Source organism: Corvus cornix, chromosome Z (genome assembly GCF_000738735.6).
Source record: "Corvus cornix cornix isolate S_Up_H32 chromosome Z, ASM73873v5, whole genome shotgun sequence".
NCBI lineage: Eukaryota > Metazoa > Chordata > Aves > Passeriformes > Corvidae > Corvus > Corvus cornix.
The window spans coordinates 33380642-33392903 of record NC_046357.1 but is presented as its reverse complement, the minus strand read 5'-3'; the positions used below and the strand labels follow the sequence as shown (position 1 = coordinate 33392903).

The following is a 12262-nucleotide window of genomic DNA, read 5'->3' as shown; positions in this document are numbered from 1 at the left end:
TGTGATCCAATAAAGTGGTTCACTAATTATTTTATTTTTCTGCTTCTTATGAATTTTCTACCTAGGACCTTTTGCTTCTCTTCTGAGGTGTTCAACAGCAACAAAGTAATCCACTACAATAATTGCTATACTAAAAAATAAAACCTGTAGACGATTTTTTTTTCTTGTTTAAAAGTTGAAAGCCAGAACACAAAATGAAAACACCGACCAGATCATGGCAAGATGAAGATTGATGGAGGTTTCTTCTTCTCTATGAAATAATTGACAAACACCATTCAATACAAGAGAGAAAACTTCTGATTGCTTGCCACATAACTAGCATGGCTTTTTGATACATAATTTTGTGACAGTTCTCTTTAATAAAGCTGTTTCTTTTTCAGTCTTCTTATTTGGTAAAAACTAAAAACCAAAATCAAAGTTATTTGTTATACCTGAGGTAAGAATTCTTTCGCCAAAGCTAGTGCTCTTCTGTATGCAGCATCCCCTGCTTCATTCTGTTCTACCACATGGCTAATCAATCCTATTGATTTTGCTTCCTCACCATCTACAATGCGTGCAGAGAAGATTAGTTCTTTTGCCAATGACACTCCAATTGTGCGAGGTAATCTTTGTGTCCCGCCTAGAGTTTGTAAAAAGAGAAAATGCAACAATTAGTTTCCCATGTATCTATACCACAAATGTAGATTCCTTGTTCATTTCAAGTACTTTCATTTTAAATTCCATAAACAATTACATAAACATACAGAAATTCAACTAGTACAAAGGCATTATTAAATACCTTCTTCAGTTTTTCAGACTACATCTAAATTGAAATCAATTGCCCTGTTTCTTAGAAAGACATGTAAATAACTGAAAAGAGGTACTATTAATAGAGATTCTGTTCTATTACAGAGAAGTTACCTTACTCATATCAGCCAAAAGCCCAACAAAAACTACTTGACAGTAATTAACTTATCCAAACCCTCTGCTTCTTTTCAACACTATATATTTTTATGATATAAGTCACCACTTTCAAAGAACTATACTTAAAAATAATATATACCTTAACAAGACTGTAGTCCATTCTAATACTTGCACCTTAGGGACCATATTTATATGTAAACTAAACTAAAACCACTACTAGACAAGGTCTCTAAGAAGCCATGGCTGTGTCTTGTCTTACTCCTGCATTATTGTTGCAACCTTAAAGCACGATTACAAAAGCTAGGGAAGAACAATGGCAGGTTCAGATCAGCAGAGAAAGGCATTTAACTTTATAACAGTTAGCTGTCCTTAGCACATTAAAAACTTCTTTGACTTAGCAGCATTTTCAGAAGGTCATTAAGCAGTAACTACATTAACCAGACAAGAAGATTGCTTAGCTGGACTAACAATTAACTTTTGAGAACTAATAAACAACGAGAATGTAGGAATAATCATTATCAAAATGGAAGAGGTAGATTCAAATCACAGAAGCACGTTTATGAATTAAAACAATGGAAATGGCCTTTATCCAGGAGAAAGGTTTTGAAAATCACAAGGTCTACCATTTTAATATGGATCTGAAACAAATACTCAATTTATACAAACAGTCTGAAAGCAAAAATTTCTTTCCAAATAGTTATTTCTGCAAGAGCATGCTAATATATTAAAATATAAATATATATATATTATATATATATTCATATAAAAATACATGTATATATGCAAGAGGAATATTTATAGGAGTTGTTCATAACACTGTGCAAATGTGTGCCCGACTAACAAAATATATTAATTTCTACTAAATAATGGTAGATTAAGCCACCAGTATTTTATTCAAGCCATTCAGTTCTCTTACTGATGTTTCCTGAAAATACTTCCAATACATTTCTGAGATAAATAAACTGACAGCAAACAAATTAAAAGCTTTTGTGATTTAATGATTCAGCTTTCTACTACTCTTTTTTTCCAAACCACAAGCCTCAGTACTACTATATTCCTTTCCAAAAAACCAGATCTGCCTTTAAACACCTTATATAATACAAAATTGCAGAAGGTTTGTTTCTGCCTTATGCCTGTCCAGAATATTAGAAGATGATGATCTATAACAAAAACAGATATATTTTCCAGGCAAAAACTGGAAGAATGAAAGAAATTATTATAACAATTCAAATAAAATTTATAGAACAAAAACATTAGTAAAAACAAATAATGTGATGTTTTCTATGATCCTACAATGCTTGAGAGGATTTTAGCAAGACTGTCCTAATGGTCAAGGGCAACAGGCAACAGCAAGAGGAATTCCTATTCAGTACATTCTGCTAATTCTGCTAATTTTCTAAAGCTAAACCAGTGATAGTGCTAGGGGTAAAATTTTGCTAACAGCACAATTTAGAGACATTTTTCTGAAAGGGGCAAGGGATGCTCATACACCAAAGTAACCCCACACCATAACCCAAAAAACAGTACAAACCCTGAAGTATAAGCCTTCCCTTCAGCCTTGGCTTGCCTCACTAGTGACATTCATGGAGAATGACTAAAGCTCTATCTATCAAATTTAAACCAGACCTACATGCCAGAAAAATGTGAGCTGTGTTTTCAAGAAACTCACCGCTTCTGATACTGAGCTGTACCATCACCACAAACATACATTTATTGCATTTTTTATTTAAATATTGAACATCTTTTAATTTCTCACCCAAATAACCTGTCACACTAATCAACATCTATTCTTGCACACATTTTATGCACACATTGGAACATAAAAAATGTCTACCTTATTCTCCTTAGGAATATTTTAGTCACAAATTATTCCTTTCACCACAGCCATGGAATCCAGAAATGCATCCAGTTTGGCTTTTGATTAAAGAAACCTATTTGTCTAAATCGTAAGATCTGAAACCATACAAGGCTGAATTTACTGACTCTTCATCTGCTTCTTTCTTGCACGTATTCCTAATATTTTTCTTTACTTAATTATCTGCCCCTTCCTTTACTGCTTTATCTCTTCTATTACTGCTTTACCAGGAAATGCTGAAAACAAAGTTTCATTGAGCAACAATATTTCATAACTTTGACCAAACAATGGATATGTTTAAGCATGAAATAGTGTTTATAGATTAAAAAAACCTGTTCTTGTCAGTGTCTTACACAATAATGATTAAAGAGCAAAAAAAAGCAGACTATAGTTGTTTGGCTGCCTCCTACACTGAGAAGCCATTAAGCAGAGGAGCATACTCTTTGATTAATATTTACAGAACAGAAGCCAACAGTTCACTGCATCAATTATATATATTCAGTAGTAGGGGTAAGATATATGCACACACAAAAGCTGTAAGACCAAATTAATCAAACACAAACAACACACTAAAATACATCCAACACACCAAAGTTGCATCCATTTATGAAGAAAAGATAGAGTACACTGCAGATAGATGCTCTGTTTTGGTAATACACAAAGAACACATAATATCTGCCAACTATAATCAGAAATAAAGGAAGTAACACCCGGTCTTCAAAGACGTTACTTAACCAAGGCATTTCATCTAAATTTAGTGCAGAATTTGATGCGAGAATAGTTGTTTCATCTTCACAAATTTAATGACATGTTATTTCAAGGACTAGTGATCTGGTATTACTCATTGTGTTGATAAAAGTGTTTAACACACAGTTACAATGGTAATGTGTTCTTACCTGAAATGGTATATACTCAATGTCGTAATACTTGTAAATAGCATTTTTAGATGACACTAATTAATATTTAAAGTTTGTTTACAGTGAAAAGACACAGTTAACAAAAGACTGCTAATTTCTGGTACAAAAACTGTTAAACAGTATTTTTTACAATTTAACAAATAGTTGATTTTGCATGAATATTTATTTACTGTCAGTAATTCATCAATTACAAAATATGTACACAACTGGTTTGAATTAAGGGAATTACGTGATAAATGCCCAAGAGTATATCCAACAAGATGAAGCAACGAGCTTACTGGAAATAGATTCATCATTCTGGCAGAGAATATCTACAGTCAGTAGTTTCTCATAGCTGACAGCACTGTCAAAACATATTGGAAAAAATCGTGTTCTGACAAAAAAAATCCAAACTTTAATTCAGTAATAATCCTGTTTATTAAGTCAAGTAAAAACCAGTCTTCCTTTCCTATCCTATCCTATCCTATCCTATCCTATCCTATCCTATCCTATCCTTTCCTATCCTATCCTTTCCTATCCTACCCTATCCCTTGGTTCTCAGTAGATTAATTTAACCAACAGGTTTCTAGCTTTCTTCTTTTAAAGAGTACTGTGCACGTCTGACATTTTATTAATAATTAGTGGTGAAACCAAAGCCTGTCATCCACAAACCTTCTAATTATTCAAGTAAAATGTATGCTTGTGATTTTTTTGCAGGAAACTCTAAGTATATTTTTCACTCTTCCATTGAAACTCATAAAAATATGGAGTGCAGAAAGCTGCTGTTCATAATAATGAATCTTCAACAACATAAGTCCATGAAAAAACTAATATGGATAAAATGATTATTTTAGTATAACATTTTTCAGTCATGTTATGTTGTATTTAAAAAGTCTCTGTAACAAACATAGCTTCCACTTTTAAAGTACCTGCCATCTGTTGCTAAGTTAAGCAATTTTCAAAATATAAAACATGCTAAATGTCTAAACACTTTACCTAGATAATACTTAACACCAATTTTCCAAGAGACTATTTCCAAGATTAGGCCTTGATTCTGAGAAGTTGTACGTGTTTTAGTTAACTTAAATCCAGATATAAATCTTTATGGGCTCAGGCTTCCCCAATTTTGTCTCAGAAGAAACATGAAGAGTACTTGCCCAGCACAAACCAGAGAGCTGACTAACAACCAAAACCAGCTTAGACTGGGAAAGACACCAATACAGATGCAAAAAGAAGACGGTGAAAATGTGATGAAGAAGAAAAGAAACAAAACATTATCTCTGCAAGAGGAAAAAAAAGCACTGAGATGACAAAGAGTGGGCAGTAGGTAAAGCCACTCTTACATAGCCACGTAAGTCATTGTCTGGAAAAAGACTGAAGATCTGAGGAAAGCCTGAGACAGTGGCCTGAGGTTGCCCCAGGGTCTGTAATGACTGAGAAAAGAAGTTTTTTGAGCAAAATTTCATATTAGGTTGCCCAAAGTGCTCATAGAAGTCTGGCTTGTCAGTCAAGCCAAAGAAAGCCCCACAGGCACACCAGACACAATCTCCCTAGCTGAGGTCCAAGAGGCAGGACGACTTGCTATCTGTGCCAGCCTGGCTGTGGCAAACCCCATCTCCAAAACAGCCCACTTAATTTGCAAATCAGTCCTTAACTTTCACAATCCGTTCTATTCATCTGCATCTGTGGATTGGTTTATTTAAAAATCTCTCTTGAAAACGCCTATACCAAACCGCCATGCGTGGGTGGCTTGAAGGTGACAGCTTGAATCAGAAGAATATAGTACTTGGCTTGAAGATGCACGAATGCTTAAGATGCATGAGAGGAAGTGTAAATACACTTTAAGAATTCACTAGCAGTTAAATAATTACAGCTTTTGTACTGAAAGATTAAATGGCCATGTAATTTAGAAAAACTAATTTATTTTCAAAATAAGTAATTGTCTTGTAGATTGAGAAAATAGAAGATGGTTTCCTAGCAGATGGCTGCGTATGTGAAATGGATGGGACCAAAGAAATGCATCTGGAACCCAAAGTTTATAAAATGGACTCCACTTCAAAAGGGATTCTGCACCTGGTGTAAGGAGTTCACTCCACATTTCACTCACAAACACAGTACAAACAACTCCACTGTCAGACAAAATACTGTTTCAGAAGCACAGACCTGCATTACCCCCCCATGGACTCCCAGGACTTGCGGTATTACTAATGCCACTGACAATATGTCTTATTTGGTTTTAAACTGAAATTATTTGTGGAAAAAAAACCAGAAATGCCAACAACTGTAATCTACTTATTAACTTTTACTTTAGTGTTCACAAGTGCAACTAGCATGAGCACACAGATATTCAGTAAAACCATGTGCCTTCCTATTACTCCATATAGGAACTTGGTATTTCATTTGAGGATGCATTAAGTCACCTTAAATGAAATTCAGAAGTAGATACAGATTAAAACATAAGTCTTCTTGCTGCAGATAGATATTAATGGCCCACAAGAAGGCATTTTCCAGTTTCAAAATTACACCCACACATTTATGAAATCATTACTCAGCTGTAACAACAGGTAGGAGGTTTAGACCAGTACTGCTCTGTACGATCATACTTCACAAATCATGTGGGATTTATGTGTAATATTGAGTGAGAACTTTTATTTAACTTGTATTTTAAATAAATAGTTTTTCTAGTCCATATTCTTACACTTTTCATTTGACTATGACCGCTAAACTTCATTTAATGTGAAAATCAAGACAAGAAAAAAACAGACACAAGAAAAACTTTTGTCACTACCTAGGGCAAGTGAAAGAAAAAAAATAATTACCATGGTAGTATCCTATTTTTACTTATATTTTTAATGAGATCACAGTCTGAAATTGGGTCAATTACTACAGTTTTCAGTGGACAGAATTGAAATGATGAAACAACAAGCAAAGCAAAAAACTGACTAATATATCTGAAGTCTTCACTGCTTAAAAGCAAGTGACTTGAATGTTTTCCTCACTTCAGTGCTCTCCTTATGGAAATCTACCCTTTTATCCTTCCACACAGCAAAGAAATCTGCTAAACCTCCCAAACCAATTCCTCTTCCTTAACCCTATTCTTTCTCCTATCCTCACTACTATCAAATTAATCTGGTTTCAACTCCTCCAGAGTAATGGGTTTTTAAGAATTTATGTCTGAAATTATTCATCCCTGAAATTCTGTGACTTGAGCAGCACTAAAGAAAGGACAATTGGTGGCAATTATGATGGGAGCACAGGGAAAACGTCAAACTCAACAAGACAGTAGGAAAACACAATCTCACCTAGCCCAGCTACCAAATCCTGAGAAGGCAGAGCACTCTCTCTACTGAAAAATAAATGCAAAATGAACTTGTACATACAAAGCACATTTTTCATCTGAAGTAAAATGTCCTCCCAGCCAAGGAAGCATACACTGTAGCTATACTGTACCTAGCCTGGTACTTAGGCTATAACATAATGTCTACAACCATTTGTGGGGCAGTAAAAGGGCCAAACCCTTCAATGCTGGCATGCATTAATATAATATATGCAAAGCAAAAAGGAAACCCGTCCATAAATTGGAACTTAAGATACATTAGTATAAACATTTCTGTATAAAGCCAATTCCTGTGCAACAGTGGACCTACCCCAATAAGCACAAACTGGTATTTTAACACTTCATTGTCTCGGACTACTCAGACATTTTTCCTTAACTACAGCTCTTGCATCACCTTCTTGCCATTTTTTCATTCCTGAAAAAAACCCCAGAAATCAATATGTGAGAGGACAACAACAAAGAAAGAGACTAAATAAGTGATTATTCCCAGTCTTCAGCTGTCAGACAGTTAGAACAGTAAGGAAATGAAATACATTAAGAAAACATCTTTTATGTTCCTCTTGCCTGCTGCTGCGACATAGCAATACAGGACCGAAGTCACTGTTTTCAGCATGCAATGCAACATGGCTGTATGCAATGGCAAGTCTTTCCCCATAGATGGAGAAACTAGTGCTAATTATATTCTTCTGTCACCTAATCAGGCGCATACGAGTTGGATTTCACGGACCTTTAAAGTTTAAAGGGTCAAAGAAATTAGACACTAATTTTGTTTTCCTTACATCCTACATCCAGATTCCAGGAAGAAAGACATTAGGAGCTATACCCACATGAGGTAATGAAGAAATGAGCCCACATCAATAGGAAGAGCTAGAATAGCTGCCATGCATCTGTGGGGCCCTGCACTGCACTTACTAAAAAAATAACAAATATATTTTAATTAACGTAAGTCATTAAGAATAGTTTGTATAACAAATGCTAAGGTTCAACAAGATAGGAAGCACCACTCACTTCTCACTAGCTGGCCTCATCCTGCTCTTCCGGCACGACTATTCTGAAGTGACCAGAGCCTACTGCTGAACACTTTGTGCTTCTACTTGTGGCTACATCCTGGGCGCTGCTCCTACTTTCTGGATCTCTTAGGGCACTCCTACATGCAGATCCTTTGACTCTTCTCTGGCAGCAGTCCATCTGCTTGACTAAAGATTCAGTGCTAGTGCTCTCCCAAATCCTCAGCAGGTTAGGAACATTTTATTGGAGCCTGGAGCCATCAAAAGCTCTATTACTGCCTAAGTCCTTCAGAGAACACATGGCATTTGAGCAAGAAACTAAAAAAAAAGAAAAAAAAAAATCTTTAAATAAAGGACACTTTACTCTTGAAATCTGAAGAGAATCATGGAATCTTTAAGAAAAAGTGCTGAATGACAAGCCTTGTAAGAGTCCATTTGCCTGCAAGGTCAGAAATTTGATGAGCAAGCATGAATCCACATCACCTTCTTGGCCTCAGTCTCTTTTCTCTTTCTTTCTCAGATAAAATCATATTTTTTAACAGACTTACTACTTCTGTTTCATCTTAAGCCTGGGATGTGTTTCACCCTAGTTACTGCCAGCCTTCTTCCCTATCCAGACTCTGTTGTAACATTTATTCTTCTTGGAAGTACACCACTGAAACAGCTCAGAAATAGAAAGCATTTATCACACCTCCATTTTTAATCCTAGTCAAACAGGGTTTGTATCTTACCATGCACATGTAATTGAAGGTCACACAGAGAGCTGTAGGTGTTCTGTGGAGATGTCTGGTGGAATACCAAAAGCAAGATAAGCTTGCAATGTGTTAGCATGGCCCTTATGCCTTTTTATGTTACAAAACATAAATATGATTTGAGACAGTCTACTTTGCTATCTCAGTCTCTCTCATCTGTTTCCTTGTCATACATCTCTATTTCCTTAGGTGTTCTTAAGATTCTAGAACATTTCTGGTGAAACAAAAAAACAAAATTAATCTGAAACAAAACATTTTAGTTTTACACCTTGATTTTGGTTGACAATTAAGTTCAGCCATTGAGCTGAATCCTCAGAATTTTAACAGTCCTACTTACACCTGAAAAAGTCTTATTAAAGTAAATTTATCCCTCCCTTCTAGCCTGTTGCTTGTACTCAAGCCATGTACTATTTCATAGCAGTGAGAACCTGTGTGAAAGAAAACTCTGGTTGCTTGAACAGATAAAAATAAAATACAACCAATAAAAATTAGGCCATTAATGCAACAGTGATCTTACATGGTACTCACACTGAATGTATGGAGTATCCTTGAACAGAAGCAATTTTAGTTGTTTTGCACAGATAACTCCCCAGCGTTGGTAATAAGAACATCCTCTCCTTACTGGTTCAGAACAGAACAGAGGGTCAGGTGCAGCTGTGAGCTCAGGCTGCTGGGTTTGAGTCCCACAGACAGCCTCATCCTCCTTATTTGACTAAACACAGTCATGATCCCTCACAGTACTCTGCCTGAGGTCATTTTAGCTCTCTAAATATGAGAGCAGTGGTGGTTTCCTGCAAACATGCTGAATGGGAAAGAAACAACTACTTCCCCATCAAAAATTAAGAAATGTTTTCTGCCAATATAAACTAACTACAGCTGATGCTCAAGGCACACATAAAGGAAGGGAAGGTATGGGGAGAAAGACATTTTTAAAGAAAAAAAACTGGGCAATTGAGTGTAGGGAGTAAGCCTGCAATTGCAGGGAATTAGAATAAATGACTGTAATTGGAAGCAAAGTTCTAAGTGACCCTGTGTAAAGCACCTAAACTCTTTCTTTTTTTTGCAAGATCATCACTGTATTTCCCAGAAACTGGGCAAATAAGGACTTCCTTTCAATTGATTATTTTCTAGAAATGTCTAGAAAAAACTCTTAGGACCATCCAAATGTCTCTGGCCAATAAGTATGTTTCATCATTCTGCATAATCACAAAGCCAAGAAGCTATGAGGACCTCATAGGGCCCAGGATAGGAGGAGAATTTCACTCTATTCATAATGAACTAAGAAATTCCTTCTGTCAGGTACTCTTGATATTAGCATACTGAACTAAAATGTCAAAATTAAACTGACTTCCTTCATCCTTTTAGTTCGGATAAATCAAGTTTCAGTGCAGTCATTCACATTTCTTGATGCTCATATGCAACATAATGTCAAAATATGCATCAGGGTAGGCTTCTGAGAAACTAAATTCTTAGAAGTAAAATAAAATTCTTAATTCTTCATATCCATGTCAAGTTCATTGCACTCTGTTCCAGTTTGCTTTACAGTTTCACAAAACTGTCAGAGCAAGAATTAGCTTAGAATTAGGTAAGAGAAAACTTAGATTAATTCAGTCATCTGATTAACACTGGCTTCCCAGATCTCACTTTCTTATTAAAATATAAAGAACATTAATATAGAGTTGTTAGCATAAAGTTACAATAGATTAACAGCTTTTGCTTTCATGATGAAAAATGGAGGTAAAGAAGGAAGAACAGAAATCCACTATTTCTAGAATTCACAGATTTGCAATACTTGGCTCAAACAAATCTCCAGAGCCAGAAAGGTTCTGTGAAATAATTAAGGAAACAGTACTCCATAAATCATTTTGTTCAGCTTGCTTTGTGGTGAACTAACTTGTGCAGCTGTTCTTCTGAGGCAGACTACACAATTGCCATTTCATTTGTTGAATTTTCTGAATGCTGAAGAAAAATGCCAGACATAGAGTAAATTCGTTATGAGTTTGGAAACTATTTTTCTTTCTCATATAATACAGTCATAAATGAATATGAAATGGAAATAATTAGATTCTGTACTCTTATTCAGTAATGACAGATCTCCAAATAAGTAAACTACTCAATTAAAAACAAAGTTACACGATTCATACTGATATAAAAGATATATTCTTCATTTCCTTCAAATTTAACATTGACCATAGGTACACCAAATTTCGTGTTTTGTCTTACGTTGGCCTGGTACATTGACGTGACTTACTCCACAATCATCAGCCTTGCGGCAGCTGAAAATGGGGCCAAAACAAACTAGAAAGCTGTGCTTCAAAATCAGAGATGTCAGATATTCCATTCTATCTTTACATTATCCTAACTGAGAAATCAGGAGATGGATTAGTTGTGTTTTCCAAGTATTCTTCTGTGTTCTATAATGTCATGATGGCAATCATACAATATAATTCAAGTATTTCTGAACAATTGCATTTTATATGTTACAGGATAAATGATGCATAACTGTATTTTGTAGGAGTATCCTAAATTCAGTTACTGTACCTCTGAAACAAATACATTTGATTATCTTTTAAGCTTTATCAGGTGATTTTGTTTATTCTTTTTAGTAGAAACAAAAGATTATCACGTTTGATTTTCTGTTCATCAAAACCCTTAAGTAATTTATTATTTCTTAAAAACAAAAGTTTAGCCTAATATTTTCTATCTTCTATGCCTCAAAACTCTTGAGTAGTAATACTTCTTATACACAGAAAATGTCCACTTGTAATATCCATAAATGAGTGGTTAGGAGGGTTGCTATTTTAATGTATTTATTTAAACAAAAAAGCACTAAAAACTTGTATGCACTAACAAAAGCTTGCTTCCTACCCATTCCTCCCCCCTATATCTGTGAACAAGGGAAGTGAGATACATCAGAATCTGTTTTGCAACCTCTGTGGTCATTACTAATCCAAGTGCACTAACCACCATGTAACAGGCTACATTGGCTTTTCTAACAGCAGAGGGGTGAAACCTAAGATGATAGGAACAGCAGATGTGGAAGTTTTAAATTTAAAAATCTGATTACACCTGTTACAATTTACAAACTCCACAGGAAAATACATCAATGTATCACAAACAGACTAATGTGAGTTTATTTAGAAAAAGTAGATATTAACATTGATCACTTAACATTTTGTCTAAAAAGTCAGGACAATTAGAAGATGAAGGAAGCTGTTGTTTGCTTGATTTTCACCTTATTGACAAAACAAAGCTATTCATACTCCTTCACTGCACAGAAGTTTTGGAAAAAGCAAACGTTTTATCATCACCACTACCCAGTTTCCTCACAGATATACTACTGAAATCTATTTTCATAACATTCCTGTAAGATGAAGCATTATCCCCTTCATGTACTTTTATATGGAGAAATGAATAATTATGTCCCCAGACCAGGCTAAAAATTGTAAAGGAAACAGGGAATGATGTTAATTTTACATGAGCAGGAAACAAAATATACAAAATACTGAGAA

The 12262-nt window shown here is 35.1% G+C and overlaps 1 protein-coding gene and 1 long non-coding RNA gene across 4 annotated transcripts in view; one reads left to right on the top strand and one right to left on the bottom strand.

Moving 5' to 3' along the window:
• The window catches only part of LOC120411488, a 66099-nt gene extending 65715 nt beyond the window's left edge, over positions 1 to 384 (top strand). The window contains exon 6 of the long non-coding RNA XR_005603808.1: positions 66 to 384. This is a non-coding gene — a long non-coding RNA (uncharacterized LOC120411488). The remainder of the gene's footprint in view (positions 1 to 65) is intronic.
• Positions 1 to 12262, bottom strand: part of AUH (AU RNA binding methylglutaconyl-CoA hydratase) — a 110891-nt gene that overhangs the window by 5029 nt on the left and 93600 nt on the right. For 2 of the 3 annotated variants that reach the window (XM_039566854.1, XM_039566855.1), the window contains one exon: positions 432 to 619. In XM_039566854.1, the coding sequence (XP_039422788.1) occupies positions 432 to 619 (188 nt within the window). The remainder of the gene's footprint in view (positions 1 to 431; positions 620 to 12262) is intronic. The other variant, XM_039566856.1, reaches the window with a different exon arrangement.